At 53.5% G+C, this 26,203-nt stretch overlaps 1 protein-coding gene across 3 annotated transcripts in view; it reads right to left on the bottom strand.

Annotated features, from left to right (window-relative positions):
• The window catches only part of Plcg2 (phospholipase C gamma 2), a 115,193-nt gene that overhangs the window by 62,712 nt on the left and 26,278 nt on the right, over positions 1-26,203 (bottom strand). For 2 of the 3 annotated variants that reach the window (XM_063247707.1, XM_063247708.1), the window contains exons 3-8: positions 12,503-12,646; positions 11,029-11,238; positions 10,236-10,329; positions 9,565-9,612; positions 3,021-3,105; positions 1,651-1,734 (exon numbers count right to left, since the gene is read on the bottom strand). In XM_063247707.1, the coding sequence (XP_063103777.1) occupies positions 1,651-1,734; positions 3,021-3,105; positions 9,565-9,612; positions 10,236-10,329; positions 11,029-11,238; positions 12,503-12,646 (665 nt within the window). The remainder of the gene's footprint in view (positions 1-1,650; positions 1,735-3,020; positions 3,106-9,564; positions 9,613-10,235; positions 10,330-11,028; positions 11,239-12,502; positions 12,647-26,203) is intronic. The other variant, XM_063247709.1, reaches the window with a different exon arrangement.

Genomic DNA, 26,203 nt, shown 5'->3' with positions numbered 1-26,203 from the left:
ATTCCTGGGATACAGCCGCTCTTAATACTTTGCTAGGCTCTGCGAGAGGCCTGTTTGTGGACAGGCACTCAGCTACATCTTGTCCCGGTTTATCACGTCACATTCATCTCTTTTTGCGTCTGTCCTCATTTCTTTATATTATTCCGAAGCCTCACTCAGCCCTGCCTTGCTATTTGGAAAAGCCAGGTCGTGAAGACCGTTCTGGGAAACTGGTGGGGAGCATGGTAGGCAACAACAGCTCAGCCTCTCTGAGATTTAGAATCCAGACCCTGGAAAACAGCAGCTTGGGGAAGAAGAGGGGAGAGAAGCAGATCCTGGGGAGCAGAAGGCTGCTTGCTGGATCAGTTACTGATCAGATAGGCACCTCCCTAAGGCCAGTAGACTGAACAGAGCATAAAAGGGGCAGAAAGACACTGTTACAGTTTGGTCCTTGATTTTGCTGTCTTCTGCCGCCATGAACTGTTTCTGCTCTGCCAAGTGCCACCCTGCCTTGGACTCAGCAGATTACGGACTGAAACCTCTACAAACTGTTAGCGAAATAACCTTTATCCTATTATCTGTGGGTGTTGAGTATTTTGTCTCAGCAATGAGAGAAAAGTAACGCAGACAAATGCCTTCTTCCAAGACACCAGAGAAATCCAACTCACCTGCCCCACCTCGAGACTAATGCTCTTTTGCCCACTTCAATAGGGAGCTCAGGAGTTAGGGGACGAGCGCTGACCCCACAGGATCAAGGTGGAGCCTCAGCTGACCAGAAACAAGTTGGGCATGTTGGGGCTTTGCTGTTCAAATTCTAGGCTACTGAGGCACAGGAGGCAGCGTTAGATCCTGGTATGTGGAGATCATGGCCAGCTTGAAACTTCTGCACAGCCGTGGAGAGTGCAAATCAGCAGGCGGGGCCAGGGCTACCAAGATAGCATGCACTTCCATCTATGAGACTTCACCAGGGGAACAAGGCCCGTTTATAGCCAGATTTCCATTCTTTCCAAAGAAGCCAAAAACCTGGATTTCAATATACAGTCTCCCAAATTTTACATGTAGGCTGTTAATTCTGAAAACATTTAAACCACTGAATAGGCCAAGGCCAGCCAGATATAGATGCAATGTGACATTCTGGCCACTAGGCGGCGGGGGGAATCTTGCAAATGGCTGTATTTTCCCCAAGTTCAAGGGGTTGCAAAACTCCCTCCCGCTAAAACACACTTTTAAGAGAAGTATAATATAAAGTACGGAGTGAAATACAAATACATCTTTGGCAGGCCTGCAATGCCACCTTCAGATGAAAATGTATGTGCGTTTTAATTTCAAAATAATCTAGTTAATCAAAAGTCTTCATAAAAATATGAAAATCATAAAAGGCAAAAACACACAAAATCTCTCAATCTGGAGATGGCTACCAGGAATAATTTGCTACACTTCCCTCCTGAGTGAGACCCCACAGAAAGCTGCTAGCATCTTCTATGGGCATTCATATTCCTCGGCCTCCACTTCCCCACGGCTCTCCAAGGTGAGAACACCTTTGCCCCACTATAAATGGAGTGGTGTGTTAGAGGAGATGACACACTCCTTGGGGTCTCCCAGATAAGCACCAGGATCTGCCATACAGGAAAACAGAACATCATCTGATTGTTTGTTCAAGAAGCCTCTTACCAGTTTTTGCTGCTCAAACATAAGTTTTTTATAGAAGAGATGAAACTGTTCAAAGCTGAGCTCATCTTTGTGTGCACCAATTTCCTGTGAATACATAAAAAAAAAAAAAAAAAAGACCACATAATGTTGGAAGTCCGCCATGAACATGCCTCCGGTCAGTTCATAGAAGCAGAATGGCTATTCTGTTACTCTGCTAAAATCAAACCTGGGCTCCTCTAGAGCAAAGCTTCCTACAAGCTTCCCAACTCGCCTGTCTGAGAGACCACCCAGGGACCCGCATCCTTGAGCCCTGAGAGGGAAAATTCTTCACTTTCAAAAGTCACCATGGACAACTCCTCTGAGCAGGAGACACTGTCTTCAGATTTTTATATCCAGATGTGTTTGTAAAGTATGTACTTAAAAAGTATTTTTTTAAAGTAAAAAACAAAACTGAAAAACTCTGACTTAATCAGCCGTCAGAGCTCAGCTAGAATCAACTGCGTTGGGCAGTTCACAGTTTTGGAATCTTGATTTCTTCATCTGTAAAGTGGCCAGCCTCTTGGGGCCTTCTTGAAATTAAACAATACCTACAAAATGCCTGACTCCAGAAGTGCTTGCTAAAGAATAATATCCCCCTTACAATGATCAAGGGAAATGCTTGTCCCCTCTTCCTCCTCTTCCTAAACCCCTCCCATCTCTTTCCCAGGGGAATCAGCAGGGAGGCTTGGGGGCAGGTGAGGAGATGGCCCTGCTGGCAGTGAAATGGGTGGACTCTCTCAGCAGCTCACGAGTACAGAAAGAAATGACCTTTGCCAGCAGAGGCACCCCAGGCCAGAGGGCTGGCGCAGACCTCCATCCATCCCGGGCTCCTCCGGAAAAGGCACACTACTGCTCTCTATGCACTGCTCCTGGAGCGGCTTCCCTGCCCTGCTCCAACAGCCTGACGATGTAAGAACATCCACAGATTCCACGATGCTCGGGAACACAGGTGGGTAAGGAGGAGAAGAGGTGGAGGAGAGCCCGCCCTGGCGAGCGCACCCTGCCGGCACTCGCATGCAGAGCCCTCCCTCCCGGGAACCCCAAGCCTCAAGGAAGAAGCAGGCTGTGGGAGGTTGGGGAGCCCTGAGAGACGGCCTGGGGGAAACAGGTCTAAGGTCAGATGGTCCAACTTAAACAGTCCAGAAAACAGTCTTCTAGGACTGCATCATCCGGGGGACAGGGAACACAGTCCTGACATACCAGACCTCGCCAGCTGGACGGGACAGACACACTCCAGATGCAAAGGAGCCTTGGGCACCACTCCACAGAGCTCCAAAGCCTCCGTGGGTTCAGGGCAGAGCTGCCAAGTAGCCCCAAAATCATAACATGCCCAGGCTGAGCTACAGACTTACCGTGAACTTATCTTTGAGGAACTTCGCACTGCTCACTTTGAAGTTGACCAGGGGTAAGATGGCCTTCAGCTCTCGGAGGCTGATGCTGTGAGAGACAGAAAGCATCTCCATCAATCTTAGGGGTTCAGCAGGACAGGGTACAGGCAGTGGCACTGGCTTCTGACCCAGCGTCTTTCCAGGAAAACCCCTGGCTGCCAGCTGTTATGGGGCACCAACCAAGGTCAGAACACTCAGTGACCAACGGGGAGGGCAAGGCAGGGTACAGGGTCCAGGGCTCCTCGAGAAAGACTTTTCCTTCACGACTGCCTGAACCCCTTGCAGCTCGCCCCACAGCGACTTCAGGAGCACCTGCTTCAGCTCTGGCAGGTTTCAGCCCCGACCACCCAGACCGCTGCCTTCTGCAGATCTCAGCGTGACTCCCTGCTCCTGCAGCCCTGCTCAACTAGGTCCACAAGGGGGCGCTCCTCTGCCCATGAGCACACAGAATGTCTGGCTCTGCCCATAGAGGGTCCCACACCTTTTTAGTGGGGGGTCTTTTTGAGACAGGGTGTCACTATGCAGCTCAGGTTGGCCTTGAGCTCACTTTGTAGCCCAGGCTGGTCTCGAACTTGCAATGATCCTCCTGCCTCCTGAGTGCTGAGATTATAGGCTTGCCCCACCACGCCTGGCCCACCCTTGTTTCATGTATAAGCTCTTTCCCTTAGCAGCTTCACCCCATGGGCTGCTCCTCCTTATGCTGCAGCCTAGTCCCTAGCAAGATCTCTTCTGGATGTTCCCGCCTATTCCTGATCTCTATTCTCAGGTACAGCAGACTGAGCTGGCACACTAAGAACTGCTACCCTAAGCCCTGGCACCAGAAGTGGCCAGTGGCCAAGCTGGTCACACTGAAGGCAGCTAGCGGCCAGAGAATGACAGATGATGATGAAAATTGTTGGAAGCCACCACGCCAGTGGCTGGAAGGTGTCCCAAGACTTGCTGGCAGCGGCTGTGTCTAAGCAGCATGGCAGCCACTAATGCTGAAAGAGCTCATCAGCACGGGCGCCCGAGGTTCAGAGCAGTTAACACAGTAAAGCTACACTTCGCCAGTTCACTATACAGACTGAGGAAGAACCTCCAGCCAGTGGGTAACATCTCGGAAGCTCATCCAAGGACCCTCCGGTTCACAGGCCCAGAAGAAGAAAGAGGACCACACTGAAGGTCACCAGGAGGCTCAAGGGGCAGCCCATGTTTGATTTCCATCTTACACGTGGCTAGGAATCCACAGCCTTCAGGGATAAGGGGACACACTCATAACCTAGGACAGCCACAGAGGCAGGTTCTGCAGAGGGTCCAGCACAGGCAGAACAGCATCAGGTGTCGGCTCAGGGAACACGCACAGGTCAGGGGCAGGGAAAGGAGCAGAGAGCCCCCTCGAGCCCCTGCCATGTGCCACCCTGCACTGTTCCAGGCTCCCCAATCCTGCCCCCAAAGTGTGTGGCACTGGGGTCAGAACACATGGGTCATGGCACACACCTCAGGGGCATAGCAGAGCTGGGTTGGAATCAAATTCCAAAATGGTCATCTATTTCCTAGAGTGCAACCTGAAAGCAGGGCGATCCCTTTAGGGAAGGAGGGCAAAAATTTCCATGACAATCAGTCCCACCCTCTTCCATGGCAGACATCACCAAACAATTAATATGCACTTCCCCCTTCACCCCTGGTCCCTTCCATCCACAGCAGACATCACTAAACAATCATGATGTGCTTTCCTTTACAGTCTGGCCACTTCCCAGAATCCTTCACACTGCACCCAAGCAGCATTACCAAGGGAGCCAAGCTGGCAGCCCCTGAAACTTTATCTGCCACCCTGACATAAAACTAACCCTTCCACCCGTGCCCAGTTTTTCTGTTAGTGCCAAAAAAACACATTTAACGTTGAATGTGTGCTACAAACCAGGTGCTGTCCACACACTTTTCCATAGTAACTCACCGGATCCTCACAGCCAACCCTGGGTATGACATAAGAACTCTTATCTCTCCTCACAGAGGAAAAACCTGAGGCACAGGAAATGAAATCATTTGTCCCGAATCACAAGAGCAGTGTTAGACCTGAGGTTCAAACTTTGGCACTACCAGTAGCTGGGAAGGTTCTGCACCCGTGCTCTCACTGGCCCAATGAGGCTACTGCGACGGAGAAACTGATTTGTTAACTTGGTTTAACGTTCACTAACACACTTTAGCCACACGGGGTCAGTGCCTCTGGTACTGGACAGGGTGGCTGCAGAGTCCTGATTCTCTAAGTCGTTCCCGGACCAACAGCAGCAGAAATGCAAACTCTTCAGCCCAGCCCAGAACCATGGAATCACACACCAAGGACACAGAGCCTGCGCCCTGAGTGCTAACACACACATTTCAAATCCCCCTCTAGGGGGCCCTCTCTCTCCACCTGGCTTCACAGTAAACTTTTTCGTTCACATTTCCCACTCGAGGTCACATCCAGGACAAGGGACCTGCAGAACTGTGACTAAACCCCCTCCCCACGTGACCTCTGCGCTAGAGCCTCAGCGACTAACCACAGGACACCCCTCTGCAGGCAGGACATGAATGGGCCCGTGCCTGGCTCCCACTGCAAGGCCCTCCCCACCTCCTCCCTTGAGGCCCAATCCAGGCGCCTCTGTCCCTGCAAGGCTGCAGGAGAAAGGACATGTTCTGCTTGTGCGAATTCAGTACTGCATGCCTTGGGGTGCCAGGAGAGAAGGGCCCAGGCTCCCCAAGAGGCAATTTAATATTTCTTCTACAGGTGCCCCAAATGCCGTGCAGCCAGCGCAGCTATCCAGGCCCCCACAGCTGTACTAAGCCTCAAATATGGACAAACCCTGAGCACCCACTGCAGCACTCACAGGGGAGCCTCCCCTACCTCTGAACCCAAGTCGGACTCTGCACGTGTGTGAGCCGACCTTTTCTCCTATGTAAGCAGCTGCAGGTCAGCCTATGGGCTGCCCCCCCTTATGCTGCTCCTAAAGCCTATTCTGGGTAGCATATTTGGATTTTATCTTGGGTAGACAGTGCTGAGCTGGTACAAAGTAGCTGGGAACACCCAGCTTCATCGTTGTCCCGAGCAGCCGGCAGCTGGAGCCAGGGACACTGAAGGTGGCCAGAAGCAGAGAAGAATGAAGAATTTCTATCTGAGTTGAGAAGAGGAAGCCACGAGGTGTCCATCAGAGGCCAATGGACACACACGGCATGCTGGGTGCTCACAGCGCTGTGAGTTCACAGAGGAAGGAAGTTCTCATGCTGGGGCACAATTATAATTTAGGAACACACTCATGACATGCAAACTTGGGGATATTTCATGACCAATTAGAGTTTCTGTGTCGGCTGAATTCAGTCCACCTTGATGGTGTCTGCAGCCAGCTGCACCCCTCTGCCGAGCACCGGGTCAGAGTAATGGCCCATACCTTGAGGCACCCCAGGCTAATCCAAGGGGTTAGTCCCCTCGGCAGACTGCTCCCACATCACAGCGATGCCCTGGCTCTGCTCACTGTGTGAGGGCCCCCTTGTTCCTGGAGTGTTTCTGTTGTTTCAAGACCAGCCTGCCTGTCAATGTAGGACTCAATGTATGTAACCAATTATGTAACAGTTTGTCACTGGCTTTGTTCCCCCCACTTCTAAATTCTATAGACACTAAACTTTCCCCAAATGCAGGCTGTTGCCTTTGAAGTTATCCCGCAACAGTCCGCTGGCATAAACATGAAACGCTGCCTTCTGAGTCTGTCCTTGGTTTGATTTGGTTCGGCTCAGCTTGGGGATTTTCCCACAACCCCAACACACACCACAGCTGAACCTGAAGACCTCGCCCTCAGTGTGCAGACTTGCCCCGCTGACACGGGGTGCCTAAGAGAACCAAGTTCAGAAAGACAGAGAACCATGGCTCCTAAGTAAAGAAGGGTGCAGAGCCCGACCTGGGGAGGACAAGCGAGCTCTAAGCTGCACGGTGGTGATGATGCCACAGCGCTGCACCCCGAAACGTGGCTGCACCCCGAAACGTCATTCGCTATACGATTCTACCAGGAGATGTTTTAATTCATTAGTTTTTTGTGAGTGTGAGAAAGGAGAGATTTCTGCATTTCCCTAGTTTTGTTTTTAACTGTCGGATATGTACATATATATTTGGCAAAAACAAATTGAAAGGTGCTCTTTTCTCCTACATCTTTAAACAATAAAAAAAAAAATCAGTTTTGGCAAAATAAAATGTGTTTGCATCGACTATACCCTTTTTGCTTCCCTAGCAGGACAGGCCTACATCCTGTTCCTTTTTAATTGTTTTCTGACATTCAGGTATCCTTAGCTTCTAATAGCAAAGTGTAATTTCAAAACTAAGTAAATCAAGGCTTGATAATCAGCCGAAAACCCTGGCGCCAGCCCTAACGAGCTGGGTTGCTTTAGATTCATGACTGAACTTCTCTGGGCCTCACTGAGCCCACTTAGAAAACGGGCAGTTGGCCCAGGGCATCACACGATTGTGAGGAGCTCAGGGCGGGCCTGCAAACCATTCTCCACCAACGGCCTAAGGAAGCGGGGCTGGAGCCGGCAGAGCCCCTGGGACGGGGCCACCCACTGGGCCAGCGAGGCACCTGCTTCCCTTGGCCCCAGCCCTCCCTCACCGGCCCCCAGGTTTCCCCTCAGGAAACACATTAGCCAACCTGATGTGGGCGACAGGAAAGGGAGGGAAGCGGCAGGGCTGACGTCTGTCGCTCTTTCGCAGGCACCTTGGTCAAAGCTCCTTTTGAAAAACCCTCTCTGGGCAACACGGGATTTTCCATGTGCTGATGGAACAGCAGGGCTCGGGCATTGGAAGGGAGCAGGGACACAGCACGCAGCTGGCCAGGGACCATATCCAGGATGGAGTGTCCCCCCTAACAAGGCCCCGGACCTTAGACAGGAAGGTGACTACGCAGGACCTGAAGGATCCGCCCTGGGTGAGAGCAGTGTGTTCCAGACACTAAAGTCCAGTGTCAGCTGCACAACCTGGTGCCACCACTGTGGGGGCATCCATGGCTGGCTGGGCTCCTCTGTCACCCTGGGCTGTCCTCCAGGGTGACTCACGTAAGCCACAGAGAAGGGAAGGGCTCCAAGGCAGTGGTGTGGACAGGCCCTGCCCCTGGGGGACCGCTCTGCACCCCTCCCAACCCCAGCGGGTGGCCCAGGGAGTGGACACCAGGGAACAGGGGCACTCTCCAGAAGAGCAGAGACACGCAATGGGGCCACAGCTCCCAACCCCGTGGTCAACTGTCCCCCCAACAGGGGCCACCCCAAGCCTGCCATCAACAAAGGCCAGGCAACGCGGCCAGACACAAGGCTTCCTGAAGAGGTAGGGTCTTGCAGGAACAAAAGGGGGACACAGAGGCATCTACACCAAGAAAACACGAAAGAAACAAACTCCTTTGAAGATCAAGCGTGTGAGGTGCCCAGTCAGGGCCCCTGCAGCAGGCAAAGGGCTCAACCGGCACCTCGTTATTACTGACAACAGGACCAGGATCCCCAGGGAGAGGAAAATGGAGACCAGGATGGTCGGCCTCCCCTAGAGAGAGGAACGCAGCTAGGAACGGCTGTCTTCATCCGCCTGACTACCCAGGGCGGGAGCGGGCGCCATGGTGACACGAGGTCATCCACACTGCGCCTGCACTGTCACATCCACCCACAGGAGCCTGACGGAGCAGCCTCGAGGGACTCGCAGCAGTGCTGTCCACAGTAACAGCAAGGAAACGGCCTCCAGGACCTCGCTGCAGTCATCGCGCCCAAGGGAAAACCGGATCCCTCTATTTGTTAAAGAAAACAGGGCCAGATGTGGTGGTGTAGACCTGCAGTCCCAGCACCCTGGGAGGCTGAGGCAGGAGGATCGCAGGTTCAAATCCAGACTGGGCAACTCAGTGACTTAATGAGGCTCTGTCTCAAAATAAAAAATAAAAGGGCCCGAGGATGTGGCTCAGTGGAAAGGCCCAGGTTGGATGCCCAGGACTGAGGAAGAAGAGGAGGGGACAGGGAGGGAGGACGGAATGGAGGGAGAGAAGATCTGACACAGAGCATTGCCCAAGTTCTAGGGGAACCAGGGCACAAGACACTGGCCGGGGGACAGAGTGCCATGTCCCACATCAACATCAGTTTCTGCCCAGCTCTTCTACCACCGCCATTCAGCTCAGTTCTCTCCTCTGTGGTTGGTCTCTCCTGCCACAAAATGTAGCACCACGGCAATCATGTGTCCTGTGTGTTCCCGGGACTTGGAAAGTCCTCACACGTCTGTGACGAGGCCCAAGTGCCCAGGGGCAAGGCATCTCTCTGCAGTTGGATGTGATTTTTCCATCAGACTGCAGAGCTTCCCCCGCCCATGCAGAGCGAGTGTCCTGTGGAGCCCCAGCCCCGAGCACGCAGCTGGCCTGGCGCTGCACAGGTCAGACCTGACCCCCGGACCCCGCCTGCCACAGAACCTGCTCCCAACCCTGCAACTGTGACAGACAGCTGGAACCCCGAGGGCAATGCCAACGGCAGCACTGTGAAGGGCTCTTACCTGTTCCTCCTGGTTTGATCTACAGAATAAATCTGCTTTCTCAGCCAACTGGAAAGACATTTGAGACCCAAAAGAAAGAGAGAGAGAAAGAGAAATAAAGTTAAAAAAACAACACAGGTCTCAGGAAGTCTGTGGGCTGGGGACAAAAGGGTCTTCCACCTTTCCCCCAAGGCCACCCAGGGGAGCAGGTGCCCTGCGGCTGAAGACCCCTGCCTGAGCCTTAGGGGGTCCTCCCATGAGGACACGCTGGGTCCCTGTAAGGTGACAGCCCCCTCTGATGACATCAATAATCACAAAAAGCTGGTAAGGAAAAATGGTGCTGTTGGAGGCCTTGCTTTGCCGGGGGAGGGTCACTCGCAGAGTCCCTCCAGAGTCCCCATGACACTGATGAGGCAGACCAAGAAGGCCTTCACTGACCAGGAGGAAGTGACCGAGAGCAGGTCCAGGCCCTGACTCTGACGCCGCTCACTGAGCCCTTCTGTCCCCTGACAGCACCAATGGTTGTTCCCAACTCAGTTTCAAGGCAGTGTCACCCGAAGGTCAGGATACAGACTGGGACCAGACACTCATATTGCAGAGTGACCAAAGCCACTATTAGGCACCACTGCATACACAGCATTCAGGGAGCCTGGGGAAGGCCCGGATACGGACAGACAGGCAGAGCCAAGTACCTCTCAATGATGGTGGGCGTGGACGCACTCATCGCTTCTTGGTGCAAGATTTTCAGGCCAGAGAGCCACCTAACTGCATCCTCTCTGGAGTCAGCTGGAGAGGGGGTGGGAAGGGAAGCACTGTTTACGCTGGGAAGATCTCTGCTTGCAAGTGGCTGCTATGGCCTGAATTCACAGGCTGAAACCCTAACCACAGTGGCACAGTTTTTGGAGCTGGAGTTTCAGATGAGGTCATGGGGTGGGGCCCCACCAAGTGATTAGTGCCCTTCTCAGGAGGAAGAAGAGAGAATCTCACTCCCTCCCCACCCAAATGCCCAGAGAAGGCTGCATAAGCACATAGGAGGGGATCTTGTTCTTGAACCCCACGAAAGGGCTTCCCCAAAACCCCAGCAACCTCCAGAACCACACGAAAGTGAATGTCTGCTGTTGAAGCCACCTGGGCTGGGGCATTTCGTTACAGCAGCTAAAGCAACCTGAGACAGGGACCAGCCCAGGACTTAGACAGGAGCCCCACTGTGGCCATCAGGACTGCACAACCATCCATGAGCAGAGAGGCTGGGATTCGGCCAGGACTCGGCTAGAGCAGGGTCCCAGCTCCAGTGTCTCAGGAGAGTCACCAGGGGTCTTAGTACCTATCCCACCCCCATCCAAGGACGTTAAGTCAGAGGACAGAGCAGGAAAATTCCCAGCTGGGTTTCCCCAGACTTGGTATCCTCTGTGGTCACAACACACTGCCATAAACTCCAGGCTTAGAGTCTGTAATTGGTTGCCAGATGATACGGTTCACACCTACATGGCTCCCAAAGTCCACATGTCAGGTGGCTGGCCATGGGGCTGCTGCTCTCATCGCTGCCGAGTCTGTGGGTGCCTTCAAGGCTGGGAGTGCTGTTAGGAGGTGGCTCACCAGGGAGCCCCTGAGAGCACTGGCACAGCAATCCTGAGAGGCCCTCTGCATTCCCTGGGCCAGGGGAGGCCGGGAAAGGGGAGGGAGACGATGCTACTGCTGTAAGGAGATGACAAGAGGGCGGCCACCAACGCGGCCTCGGAGAGGAGGAAGTTGGATGCAGTCCGGCCAGCACACCTGCCTGCGCCCGTGTTCCCGTCAGACCCCTCACCACCACCACCTGTGAGTACCGCAGCCTCACACTGTGCTCTCCTCTGTCCCACAGGGAGGAGGAGGAAACTGAGGCTCAGATGGGCCGTTAACCCTGTAGCGGTAAGTGAGAAGCTGCGATCTGAACCCAAGCCTTGAACTCTGGGCTCTAACAGGACCCTCAGGTGGGCCTGACACCAAGCTGGCATCCCGGTCCCAGCCCGGGGCTTCTGTGGTTTCCTTCAACAGCAACAGCCAGGGCTCAGCCTGCGGGGGTTGGGGGGCCATGAGGCCAGAGCTGCTAAGGGTCACGATCACAGGGTCCCCTCCCCACTCCGTCTCTGCCCCCACCCAGAGCCAGACTCCGTCTCTGCCACCCATCCAGAGCCAGACACCGGGCACAGCGTGCTTAACTTCCTGGGCACACGATCGTGAACTCCACAGCAGCTGGGGCCCTTTGTCCCTTACACTTGACTGTGTCTACAACCTAGCGGAGCACCTTGCTTAGCATATAGGGGCTGCTGCTCGGCAATAGAGCTCTTCCCTAGCAGATAAACTGTGATTTATCTTTCCTCATCAGGGAAGCCCAGACACACCTCGAACTCAGCAGTTCAGAGCAGGCTTCTCCCCCGAGTGACTCCCCGGGCTGCCCCCACTCCCATTCTCACGGCTCCCCTGCATCTGGTGGATCTCAGGGACAGGCAGAAAGCTCGTGCATACATGTCATGTGTGCTCACGTGAATACGTGTGCTGCGTGCATGTGTGCACACATGAGACCTCAAGAGAGTTCTATCTGCTCAGGGGCAAGTCTGCTGTGCAGCATCTGCTGGAGGAAACCAGGGACTTGTTTTTGCCCAGCAGAGCCTGGCCTGCACTGACCACACTTGCAACCACCTGTTCAGCTCTCAACCTGAGCCAAGCGGACACCGCTCCTCCCAGCGTCCCAATGAAGCGGGTGTGACCGCTCTCCCCACATCAGGGCTGGGCAGCTGCGGCTCAGAAGGGTCAAGCGACTTGCCCCAAGGACATCAGCAGGCCTGGGATTCAAAACCATGAGGCCCCAAATGCACGTTGGTGGGCAGGTACTATGTATGAGCAGCTGCCACCACTAGAGAACTTCTGCCGGGGAAACCGAGGCACTGAGTGGGAGAAGGGCAGACAAACGTGCACCCACTTGCCAAACTGAGTGTGCTGAGGACGAAATGGGTGCCGTAAAAGATGGTGAAGCAGCAGTCTTCCTTCTGGCGGACCACTTTTGCGCGCTCGAAGTCCTTAGAGTTCTTCCCTGGGCGAATTTCCTTGATTTCCATGATATCCACTGAAAGGAAATAAGCACAAGCCAGTGAGAAGCCGGCGCTCCCCGCACCCCAGACACAGCAGCATGCCTGCAGGCGGGGTCCAGGGGACACCTGGGACACCGCTGAGCCTGGATCTCCAGCTGAGCTCGGGGCCCCTCCTCCTGCAGGACAGAGGACCACCAGCCTGCCCGGGCACTTGCCGCCATCCATGAGCCCCCGGAGTCAGCCGTCTTGGGGCTCCCTCTCACCCCTTCCCAAAATGCACAAAGCATTAAACTAGGACACACACGATGGCAATGCCTCCGAGGTACAGGGAGACACAGGACAGGGCTGCTGCTCTCAACAGCGCTAAAGCTTGACTGCCCGCTGACCTGGACCTCAATGATCTTTTCCCCAAGTCTTAAAAGCTAAAATACAAGGGCTAGGGATACAGCTCAGCGGCACACTGCCTGCCTGACAAGTGAGAGGTCTCAGTACGCACACGCTCACACGCGCACACAGAAAGAAGCTAAAGTACCGTTTAGTTCACCATGGACCCTCTTTACTTCAAATAGAGCCTCTGTACCAGCTGAACCACTGCAGCTGCTTCGGGGGAGAGCAGAAAGTAGCTCTTCCAGACCCTGAGCCCAGCCAAGACCACAGAAACAGCAGTGTTAGGGTTGATACATGTGTCACTTGTGAAGTTTAGAAGATTAACTAAGACTCAGCAGGGAGTATCCTCATCCTGGCTGTGCAAGAGGGCACAGAGATTGTGTGAGTGCTGCACCCGCCTGGGGGAGGGTGGCCTGTGGCACTACTAATCAAGGAAGAGAGGCTTGCTCTGCCCCCTTCTTGTTCTGGCTGCTTTTGCTGTGGCTGCTGCCTGAAGTGGTGCCCCAGTGCCGCACCATCCTGCCTTGGGGCCAGCTGAACACGGACTGAAACCTCCACAAACAGTGAGCTAATAAACCTCTCTTCCTTCACTTTGTGTGTCCCAGCAAGGAGAGAAAAGTCACCAAGACCCCTGCCAAGACTGCAGACACGTAAGCAAATAAATAAAACAGCAATGGGGCCAGGGGTTTAGCTCGGTGGTATAAATGCTACCTGGCAAGTGTGAGGTCCTGAGTTCAATCCCAGTACCAAAACAACAACAAACACATGCAAAATCAATCAACTATGGATTAAGCCAAGGAGCACTGGGTTAGTCTGCTGTACAGTGACAGCAGAAACAGGAAAGCCGCCTTCCTCCACTCATGCCCAGCCAAAAACGACATGCCAGGGTGGCCACTGGACCCTAGGAGTCTCTCTTGCCTTCACAGGATGACCACAACGATGGACCGACCCCAGGTGACATGGGTTAGCCCCTCCTGTCCCTGGGACAGACCTGTCCTGGGTGCTTTAAGTAAAGATGATCCACAGCAATAACTACATGTGGGCTCCGCACTGGGCCAGGGATGAATACATGGCCCAGCGTCCCACCCGCGTCCTCCTGGGACTCACCCGGCCAGGGCTATTTACAGAATCTCTCCCCTACCATCACCAAGCTGGTGACGCACGAGCCTGGGGTAGCAGGGACTGCACTGCCGGTCCCATCCGGGTTGGAGCCAGTGCCACCACGCACTACTCACAAGAACCAGTAGGTGACCCCTGTCACTCAGGTTCCTTTGAGATGCACTTCTGTTACGACCAAAAGTGTGGCTTCCACACTCCTACCCACACCCAGACCGGAGAGACTGAGAGGGTGCTCCGGGCCACGGCGCTGAGCCCCGGCAGGGAGAGGAAGGTGGGACGAGGCTTTGGCCTGGGAAGGAGAGGATGGCGCTGAGTCCAGAAAGCAAAGAAGTGCATTTATTTATGTTTTGTCTTTTTCCGAAGTATTGATGATCGAGCCCAGGGCCTTTGCACTGAGCTACCTCCCACCTTTCTTTTTTATTGAGACAAGGCCTCACTACATTGCTAAGTTGCCAAGGCTGAGTTCAAACTGGCAATTTCCTGCCTCAGCCTCCCAGGATTTTGAAATGACAGGCATGTGCCACCACGCCCAGATGTCATTTTTGACAAAAATGATTGCGTACACTCATCCAGTACAATATGACATTGTGAAACCTGTACACACGGGGGGGCAGTTTAATGGTGCTAATTAACATGGATTACCACACAGATTTACCTTCTTTGTGGTAAAAACATTAAAATCCACTCTCTTATGGATTAAAAAAAACTAACATATTGTCACTCCCTGTGGTCCCAGGGTCACATAATGAGAAGGGAAATTTCAGGGTCAGAGGAAAAAAAACAAGAAAAGCATTCCCAGGTGACAAGCAGGGAGGCGGCAGAGAATCTGGGAGGGGACAGATGAGCCTGGAGCCTTCTGCTCTTTACACAGAGGGCACTCAGCTAGGAGTGGAGGCGTGAGAGTCCCCAACTCCTTGGAGCACCAAGCTTGGCCTCTTCCCGTGCATGTGTGCTCATGCATGTGTGCTCACACAGGGCTACATTTTGTGGGACAGGATTTTATAGCACCACACACCAAAACAGAAACAAAACACCGGGGGCTGGGGATTTAGCTCAGCGGCATAAGCGCCTGCCTTGCAAGCAGGCAGTCGTGAGTTCGATTCCTGGTACCGGTAAAAACGAAAAAGACAAAAAAAAAAGAAACAAAACACCAAGCAGATCCAGCCATGCGAAAGACGGAGCAAACCCACGGGGGTCTGCAGTTCAGGGAATAGCGCTGTGTCGGTCAAGGCCTGGTTTCGACCACGATGACCCAGAGTTACCATTGGGGATCCCAAATGAGGAGCTCCCAGAAAATCTATTTTTGTTAACCCCACACAGAGGCTAAAATTACATTGAAATAAAAAGTTGTAAAAATTACTCATCAGGTACCAAAGACTCTGCTATGGGGGAGTCAGGCTAAGCAGTGATGGGGGAACAGGTGGGAACAGGGGGAACAGGTGGGGCTGGGGACAGGGCCCCCATCCTCACTCAGCCCAGATACTGGAGGCTTCCCTATCTCTGCTGTTGGCCTTCGTTCCTCAAAAATCCTTTCTGTGCCCTGGAATTCACAGCTTTCTATGGGGAAGTTGGTTTTCCTAATTTGACTGCTTTTGTAATTATCTAAAAACTTTAATGTTGTTAAGACTTGTTTTCAAAAACAGTTACTGCTATGCCTTAAGTGGAAATCTTTCCCCAAGTGTCATTTATTAGAAATTGGGATTTGGGGGAGGTGATTGGATCGCGGGGGTGCCAGACCCATCACTGATTTGCCCATGGCTGAGTTTAGGAAGCGGGCCTGTGGAAGAGGCGGGGCCTGTGGAAGAGGCGGGGCCTGTGGAAGAGGCGGGGCCTGTGGAAGAGGCGGGGCCTGTGGAAGGGTTGGGGCCTGCGGAAGAGGCGGGGCCTGCGGAAGAGGCGGGGCCTGCGGAAGAGGCGGGGCCTGCGGAAGAGGCGGGGCCTGCGGAAGAGGCGGAGCCTGCGGAAGAGGCGGGGCCTGCGGAAGAAGAGGTCACTGGAGCCGTGGCCTGGGAGGGTTCAGCTCTTTCCCTGCTCCTGCCTTCTCTCTCCTCCTAGCTGCCATGAGGTGAGCAGATTTCCTCCACCCGGCACTTCTACCCTGACATTTTTCCACTGGCGCCAGAGAACCACACTCTGTTCCTTTAGCATCTGACCAACCTCTCCTCTTTCAATGGCGGGGGTCTGGTATTGTGTCCAGCAGCGGGCAAGCTGACTAGTACCCACCCAGCTGGCGACTCCAGACAAAGCGCCAGCTCTGCCTACCTAGCCTAACAATTCTCCCCCGCAGCACCTAAGCAGGAAACTGAGCTTTCAGCCTTGCTGGAAAATCAGAATAAAAGTCGACACTTTTTAAACTGCAACACTGTCTTCCAACGAGGCCCAGTGCCATGACCCCCGCTTCCAGAACTGCACAGGAAGCCTTCAACACCCTTCCGGTCCCATGGTGACCCCAAGCGGGGCTGCTGTTACCCCTTCCACTGCCTCCTGAGGTCTGCGCCTGCCGGCAGCCTGGCACCCCCGCAGCTGTCTCCGAGACATGCTCACGCCGCTCCTCAGCATCAAACCATCCAAAGCCATCCCGTAGGTATTAGGATGAAGGACCACGCCCCTGACCGGAGAGATGCGGGACAACCAAGGAAAGAAAGGGATGAGGCCACAAGGCCTGCCTGGCAACACGAGGTCCTGAGTTCAAGTCTCATTACCCACCCCAGCTCTCGTCAAAAAAAAATTGTCATTAATCTCCCTCAAATCCCCTCCTCCTCAGACATCTTACCGCACTGCTCCTGCCACTTTCTGAGCTGGTTCTGGACATCCTCTCTCTCTCACAAGTATCTTTGAGCTCTGATAAACAGAGTGAACGCTGCTGGCAGGTGCCACCCAACAGAAAAAAGGCTGATAAAATACCTCAGCAGGTTCCTGCTCAGCTCCTCCACTGGACCTGGTGCTGGGCAGCTTGCAGCTCTGCCTCAAAGTCAAAAGATGGTGAAAAGAAAATATTTTGAATCAATTCAGGACACTGAGGCAGCCACAATAGCACAGCTAAAGACCCTCAGGAAAGAGGCCTCAGAGCTGCTGCAGAAATCGGCCAGAATGATGGGGTAAAGGTGTCTGACGCGAGGGGAGGTTTTCTGAAGGGGATTCATGGCAACGTGTCTTAACTTTTAAACTTTTAAATTCACTGTATTTTTTATCACATCACAGACACATGTAAGTCCACACATCTGTGCACATGTGTGCGTGCAAATACTGTACACGGGGCATCTCCTTCTGAAGGTAGTGGTCACTGCTAATTCCCTATTATCTTGTTTTAAAGTCCTGTATCAGGGCCAGGAATTTAGCTCAGTGGCATAGTGGCTGCCTGGCAAGTATGAGGTCTTGAGTTCGATCCCTGGTACCAACAAATAAATAAATGAAGTCTTGTATCATTTTCATTGTTTTGATTTGACTTTATTGTATCTGACAGCCTGGGCAGCTATTTTGAAGACAAAAGAGGTGTTATGGTAGCCATTGTTGATTTCCTATTATCTTGTTTTGAAGTCCTGTATAGCTTTCATGGGGTTTTTTTTAATTGACTTTATTCTGTTTATTTTGTTTGCTTTTATTGTCTTTAAAAATAACAAAAATATTGTATACAGATGTGCAACACTGTTCAAATCTCACTAGCCAAATATCCACCAAAATACACTGTCTGGATCTCAGACCTGCTCTGGGAGGGTCAGGCAGGCAGCACCGTGGAACGGGGCAGGTGCGTGTCAGTCTGCAGTAGGAGAGGAGCAGGCCCCCTGCTCCTGCTGGCAGAGTCACTGCCCCAGGCCTGGCGTCTTGCCTGCCCTGTCCAATCCCTTTTGACTATTAGTGTTTGCTTCTCACAAGCCTGGTCCAGCGGAAACAGCATCTAACTGAGACAGCTCTTTGGTACAGCAGATTAATTCACTGTTATTTCTACTACCACACAAAGTCGTTAGAGGACAGAAAACCAGGACTTCAGACCCACTGCCCTACAGCAAACACGTTCTGTGATCAGTTACCACATTCCCACCAGCGGAGCCACCGCAGGGCTACGCGTGACGGTCCCCTTCTGTGGTCCGGGCCACTGGTGATGCAAACAGCACTTTCCCAGGCTTCTAGTTACTAATAACATTAATAAAAAGTCTATAAATGGAACAAATCTAGTTACCTGAATCTGAACAATTACTGCCCACCTATAAATATTAATACCATGAGTACTATTTATAACAATTTAAAAAACTATTATAATTCATTCAAAACTATTATATATTCATGAATTTCTTTAAAATACTTTACGCAGAAAGAGAGCCAATTTGTGCACCGTGTATAAAACGTCATGACAGGTTTGGCTTCTTTCACAGCCACAGTGGTGCCTGCATTTTCACAGGGTCATGGTGTGCCACCGGGGTCCAAGCCTGCAGGAGAGCAAACTCAAGCCAGAGCCGCCTAGCGGGAGACGTGGATTACAGCCCCATCTCCAGCGTTAGAGCAGCACATAATTAGGTGTCTGCTGCTGTAGACACTTTGAACCCTCAAATAATAACAACAACGGGAGAGGAGTGCTTTAAGGGTTAGAGTGTCGGGCCGGGGATTTAGCTTAGTGGCATAAACACCTGCCTCAAGCGCAAGATCATGAGTTTGATCCCCGGTACCAAAAAAAAAAAAAAAAAAAGGATTAGAGTGTCACACACTGCCAAGGACACCCCATCGGGTGTGCAGATTGGTCAGGAATCCATCGGCATCTCTGTCTCTGTTATATGAGGAAATACACAGCCACCCCTGGGACAGCTGCCTTCAAAGTGTTTTCAGGAACAAATCCAGTTCCACTATGGAGAAATACTGGGTTTTGTTCATCTGTTTGTGTGTGTGTGTGTGTGTGTGTGTGTGTGTGTATCCCTGGGAACTGAACCCAAGACTGTATCCCCAATATTTTTTACACAGTCTCGCTAAAATGCTAAATTGCCCAGGCTGGGCCTGAATGTGAGATCCTCCTGCCTCAGCCTCCCAGAGTACTGGGATTATGGGCGTGCACTCATGCCCAGCTAGAATACCGCACCATACGCATGTACAGGTGTGCACAATAGCATGAGAACAGGAACCAGAAGATTCCCAGCGGTTTGCAGACAGCAGGTGTCACGCCCGGGGTGGGGAGGGGGGAAGGCCGACAGAGGAGGGGTGGTCTTGAGGCGTCCTGTCGCACGGTTGTAACTTCTGGCAAGGGCGCACAGACATCAGAACCACTGACCTTGTTTTCAAACTGGCCACAGTTGCCAAGCCCCGTGTGCAGCGGGGCTCAGCGGCTTGGCTTCCGGCTTGAAGAAGTGAGATAGCGCCCTCTGCGTGCCCCACCCCTTCCCGGTGCCCAGCTGCAGCGCAGCTACTGAAAGGCCACCCTGCCTGCCACCTCCAAACACACCCTCGCGCCCAGAGCAAGGCACTCCCAAGACACCTCTCCCACCGCCCACGCCCCCAGGCCGGCCATGCCGAGACCCCAAGACCCCGTTCTTAGCGCCAGTCTTCTCCCCCACACGGGGCGTCCTCCCGCTCCAGGTCCCTTCCTGGCTTCAGAGGTGCCACCTCCCAAAAGCCTGCGGAGGAGCCTTTGGAAGCTCAGGATGCGCTCAAGGGCCTCACACCCACCCACTGTCCTGCCTCCACCCGGGACAGTCACAGGGCCTCCAAGACCGCAGGAGATGCAGGGGGAGGGGTGGACAGCGCTGACCAGGGCAGTGTGCAGACAGGTGTGTGTCCAGCTCCGCGCACAGGACAGGTGTAGCAGGGTCCACCCACGGCTCCTCCCCTGCAGGGGTCGACAGAGCCCTTGGGGTGACCCTGAGGCCAAAGACCACCCAGGCCCATGCACTTTCCTCCCTAGTCCCCTCCTGGGCAGCAGCCATTCTGCAGAGCCGCTGTGCGAACCAAGGAACCAGGTAACATGAAGCTGCAGCCCTTGGCTGTCGGAGGTTAGTCCGTCTGCAAGGACGCAGGGCTGTGCGCTACCTCTCAGCACCCACGACCCCACCGCACCAGTGGTTTCGCTTTAAATAAGACAACCAGGGCTGCAAGCCCAGGCAGCCGCAGGAGCTGTCAAAGGCCTGGGCAGGCGACAGCTCCTTTCACACATCGCAGCCCCTAACCTGCAGTGCAGCAGCCTGCAGAGCTGGAACGGGGCTTCCTGAGGCTGTGTGGCAGGGTGCAGCGGGTGGGGCCAGCTGTGCCAGCACCTGGCACACCTGGGCTTCATGTCTAGGACTCTTCCTGTCCTGGATCTTCCCCGCAAGGTGGTTACTTTACCCTACCCCAGCCTCCACTGTCCCATCTGTAAATTGGGAAGATACCCCCACACCCCACAGGCAGATACACCCCCAAAGAACTCTGTCCAATGGAAGCTGTCCCGAAAATTTTAGAGATTAGAAATGTCAGGTGTGATTGAAAACAACAGAGCGTGTTTAAATTTTAAAAACATATCACAGTGAGAAACATAATGCCACGAATTCCCCCCCAAATCCTCCCCCTCACTTCCCACACACTGACCCACCCTGCTTGTCACTTTCTGAATTATTCTGAAGTCCTCTCTGCTCAGCATCTTTAACTGAGCTGCTGCCAGCTGCCTGGAGCTCCTGAATCACCTCAAAGTGTCCACTTTTCCTGGTCTCTGGGGAAAAGGCAGAAATTGCGCAGTGCCAGGTCCAGGGAATGCAGTGTGGGGAGACACACTGCGATGGTTTCTACTTGACAGAAAATGCAGTAAACATTTTGAATGAATTTGGGCACTGCAGCAAAGAGACACTCAAGAAAGAGAACCTTTCTCAACTGCCTCAGAGAGCTGCAGGATAGCAGGGTGAGTGTGTTCAAGGCGAGGGGCATCTGAGCGGGATTCACGGCAACGTGTATTTCACTGTAACACTTTGAAAAACCTCTGCCGTGTGTGAATCACACCTTTTACAGACACACAGAAAGAACGCTGCAAAATACAAACTGTCTGAGGGGCTGGAGACCTGGAGACGGGGAGAGGGTGGCTACAGCTTCCCGGAGGACACGGCCAACCTCCTGCTTGTGTGTGGTGAGACTGCGCTGGGTAACTATTGTCGAAAGATCAGGCTTCAGTCACTCTGCTGTTCCATGTTCGAACACAGGTATCCCTGGGACCACCTCCTGCCCTGCCACTCCCAGGAAGCTGTGCGTGAAATACCCATGAGCATCCAGCAGGGTCAGCAGCAGTGGGGGCGATCAGGGGCCAGGGCACCATCTTAACCACAGGCAGTGACCTGAGCCCAGAGCCACCCTGGAGTCAGCAGCTGCTTTTCCACAGTCAGGAGGTGGACATGGGGAGGAGCTTTCCATGCAGGACTGTGGAAGCCCCAGCGCGAGCCATCGCGTACGCCTTCCCTGTTCACCACTAAGGCATCGCTGTCACACTACGCCCCTTCCTCCAACTGGAGGCCAAGTGGGAACGGTCCCACGCCCAGCGCACCCTCTGCCGTGTCTTCAGTGTGATGTGTATTAATGTGTACCAGGGAAAATAAAATCATCGACCTAACATCTCAAACCGTGAAATCAAGTTTCCTGCTGTATAAAATTAGATTTAAGGCTGGGCACGGCGATGCTCACCTAGAATCCCAGCATTCGGGAGGCTGAAGCAGGAAGATCATGAGTTGAGGCCAGCCTGGGCTCCACAGTGTGGTCCAGGCCAGCCTGAGCTACATTGCAAGATCTTGTCTCAAGAAAAAGAAATCAAGTGTGTATGATTTAGTCAGTTTTAAAGTCAGCAGGGAGTATAAAGCAGTAGGGTAATGCAGATTTAGGAGATCTACACAGACAGGATTCACCAGGTGACTAAAACTTTAATTTGCTTTTATTCTCAACCAGTACTATTTATCAAAATTACCGTTTACCGAGCCTGGACCTCAGCCCCAAGTAAACGGACCAGCTGTTTGTTTGTTTGGGCTCTGACATTACTGCTCAAACCGCAGTCACTTTATTACTAATTTTATGGTTTGCTACAGCTGCACACGGCTGGTGCTCTTTTGACTGTCTCATTCGTCTTTAACTCGTCTTCTTCACCCTAGTAGATATATCTTCATCATTTTGTGTCTTTGGCAAAAATAAAAAAAAATCAGTACCACCCCCAGCGTACAGCAGGAACTCTGAAACGCACTGTCAGATTTGACCCTAGAAATGGTTGGCGGCCCAAGGCAGAGCCCTCAGCTTCATTTTCCAAGTTATAAAGCAAACAAACAGGAAGCCAGGCACAGTGGCACATGCCTGTAACCCCAGCACTCTGGGAGGCTGAGGCAGGAGGGTCACAAGTTCAAGCCCAGCCCTGGCAGCTTACACTTAGCAGGACTCTGTCTCAGAATACAAAGGGCTGAGAATATGGCTCAGTACACAGGCTCGGGGTTCAACCCCAAGTAGAGAGAGAGATGTGTATCACAAATAATGAATAAAGTTTATATCATTCAAAAACTTAGCTAAAGGAGCAGAGCTGGGCATGGGTGAGGGACAATGAAAAGACCCTCATGCTGATGTCCCAGCCGGCATCTGACTGTGGCTGTAGTCACGGGGCCCCAAGCATGTGACACAGGCACACACAGTGACATATTCGTTCAAGCACAAAGAAAATCGGCTAATCTCACGAGGCAGGTGGGGGACAGGACCGCATCACTGCCCCAGCCGTGCCCTCGAGCTTCGTAAGGAGGCATCGCTGGGGACCGACTGGAATGGCTTACTCCTCAGGGTTTCATGTGACTCTATAATTACCTCACTAAAAACTCCAGGGAAAACCCCTACAGGACTGGGGAGGGGGGACCTCAACGGTACAGCAGCTGCTCCGTGTGGGAGACACTGGGCTCCATCTCCAGTGGCAAACGGAAAAAAGAAGGTGCGGTATCAAGAAAGAAAAATAAATAAGTAAATAAACTGAGTGTGGTGGCAAACGCCTGTAATCCCAGCACTCAGAAAGCTGAGGCAGGAGGATCTCCATGAATTTAAGGCCAGCCTGGACTACAAAGTGAGACCCTGTCTCAAAATAAGACGGACAGACAGACAGACACACACACACACACACACACACACACACACACACACACACTTTTTAGTATGAAGCAGGCATTCTTGCCCTGATGGAAAGGCAGCACAGGAACACAGAAGGAAACCTGTCCCCAACCCGGGCCGTGACAGCTGATGTGCAGCGTCCCCAAGGCCCCTGCAGACATCACCCTCACCCTCCCCATGGTCACTTCTCGGTTCCCAAACCAGTTCCAGCTCTGCCCCACACTATTCCTCCCAGCCAGAAATAGCCGTGCTTGCAGCCTCCTGATAAGCCAGGCAACGCAACCCAGAGGAAGTGCTCGCTGGGGCTGGGCTGGCCTGGCGGGGTGGGGGTGGGGGTTTTCGGGAAAGGGCAGAGGTCACAGGCTACGGAAGCCAGCTGGGAACACAATTCCCATGAACCGGGCAGCAAGGAGTGTGAGCCTCCGAAGCACCCACCCAAGAGTGAACGACCCACCCCCCGCGACGCAGAGCCACCCCCAGGCCCCTCCCCTGCCTCCACCCCCTACTGCACCCCCTCACCCCCCAATCCCCAGCTTGGCCCATCTTTTTGCACACAGGATGTGTTGCAGGGCAAACACTGGTTATCGCTGCTTGGCCTCCTGGGAGAAGGCCGACTGCTGTCACCTCCCCCAGACACACAGGGCTCTTCTTCCTGCCAGGACACCTCCTGGCTACAGAGGAAACAAACACCACCACACTCCTGTCCTCATGGGGACAGAGAGGCAGAGCCCCAGGGACTCCTGCAAGGGCGTGCTGGTCAAGGTGGGATCTGAGTCTGACTCCAAAACCTCTGTGCATGTAATGCACATGTACGTGTGCATGCGTGTGTGTGTGCGCGTGCATGTGTATGGCTGGACTTAGGACCCAGGGTCTTGTCCACACCAGGCAGGGGCTCTACCATCGAGCCATACCCCAGCTCACCCCGAGGCCTGGCCTATGAACTGCAGGAAGGAACTGGATGCCAAGACCCTGCCTGTCTCCCGGAAGCCAGACCTGCAGGTCACACCAAGACCTTCTTGGCTCCAGAATGGGAATCAGGGACTGTGGTTGACACAGGGGCCACACAGGGCGGCTGGCTCAGAGGAACAGAGTGGGCTCCAGGAACCTCCCCACCCCTGCTGCTAACTTACTGTGTAACTCTGGATGGGTCATCTCATCTGCTCTCTAAGCCTCAGTTTCCCCATCAGGGAAGGGGCTGGGTGAGTGCTGGCATTTCGAAAGACCCTCGGCACAAAAATACTAAGTGACGTGGATTTGCACGGAAGGCAGCTCTGGGGACAACAGGTAAACTGACCAGACTAAGGGCTGAACTGCAGCCAGAAACATCTGTGTGAGTCCTACCCCTGGCTCCCGGGAACACGGCCAGCTTTGGAAATAGACCGGGACATGAATACGGACAGCACCCGCCAGGCTTCTCTGGGTGTCTTCACTATTAACAGCTACTACTGAGCGGTCGCTGCCTGCCAAGTATTTGTTAACTGCTTTACCTAAATTATTTCATTCTCTTGGCAAGTCTATGACAGACACATCTTTATTACACCCATTTTTTTCCTCTGTTAAAAATGGCTCAGAGAACACAAGGAGTTTGACCCAGGCGACACCAATCCAAGTAGCAAAGCTGACATCCAAACCAGGTCAGTGGCACCACACAGACTGGCCTCCTCCACCTCATGCCACTAAGAAAAACAGCACCCATGAAACCAGAGAAGCGAGGTGCCTGCCTTCAGCCCCGAGGTGTCCAAGCCAGGCCCTGGAGAGCAGATTACAGCAGACACACGCCACTTCACTAGCTGGGTCCCTCTCTGCAGTGACAAAGACCTCTGTCTTCCTCATCCACCCAGGAGGACCCAGAGTTAGCTGCAGAAACCAATCTGACCAACCAACCATCCACAGCCCACAGCCCAGGAGTCCAGGAGCCCAGGGACTGACAGGAGGTTTTGCTAAAGGACAGTACCCCAGCTGGGGGAGTCGGGGCACAGGGGACCCACACACATCTTCAAGGGCTCTCTTCCAGGAGAAACCTCCTGCCCTGTATCCTTGCAAAAAGTCCTGACCCCAAAACCCGGAAGAGCAGCAGCTCAGAGAGTTCACGTCCATCAGCCACATGCCAGGCCCTTTCTGTCCACTGCCCAGCTGTCCCTTCCGCAGCTCTAAGATTCGGCCACTATTGTCCTCATCTCTGTTCTGCACAGAGGAAACAGGTCAGGCAGGCTGGGCGAGCTGGGGTCGCAGCCCTCTGGTCTGGAGCTCCTCCGCTCAGCTGCGGACTCTGCAGGAAATGGAACCCCACCCAGGTCAGGTGGGGACAGACTCCCCGACTTGGGCAGGGAACAGACCAGCCGTGTTAGCTGAACATTTAGTAGGTGCCAGAACTGAAACCACTGGCCCTGTAATCCTCCTGCCCGAGGAAGAAAGGCCCTTTCTCCAGAGCCAGCGTGAGAAGGTGAGGTCATCCATCCAGGGCCACCTGGCTTGGTGCTAAGCCAAAAACATCAGGGTGCTGAGCAGAGGTGTCCCGGTGAGAGGGCTAAGGACAAGGGGTGCCCACCCGTGTCCCCTGCCTTCCCTACTCTCCAGGGGGCTGTTCCCACGATGCCCTGTCCAAAACCCTTGGGTGAAGGAATGGACTGGACCTTTAGAGCCACCGCCAAAGCCACTTATCTGGTAAGAAGGCCAGGCCCCCTTCACCTGGGGACACAGAGAAGAGGGGCCCTCCGGCTGCCTTCTTCCACCTATGGGGACCTCAGCTGGCCCACAGAGCCATGAACAGGCTCAGAGGGAAGTGGCCAGTAGCAAAGGACAGCCTGGCCACAGCTCTTCCCAGACCACAGCAACCCCACTTGGCACCCCACCAAGGCCTGCCCAGCAACTCTGGTCCCTAGAAAGCTGGCCTTGGGCAGCTGCAGCCCTCATCTTTAATCAGCTGCCTTCATCTGACCAGGTCTCTCTGAACCCCCAAAACGGGGTCCTCATACTACAAGCACATCTCCAAGGCAGGGCCCGGGAAGCGGCGGGCTCTGTGG

Source organism: Cavia porcellus, unplaced genomic scaffold (genome assembly GCF_034190915.1).
Source record: "Cavia porcellus strain 051 isolate PalLab524CR breed Dunkin Hartley unplaced genomic scaffold, mCavPor4.1 scaffold_4, whole genome shotgun sequence".
NCBI classification, from domain to species: domain Eukaryota; kingdom Metazoa; phylum Chordata; class Mammalia; order Rodentia; family Caviidae; genus Cavia; species Cavia porcellus.
The sequence above is the reverse complement of the archived record's forward strand: the minus strand, read 5'-3'. Positions and strand labels throughout refer to the sequence as shown.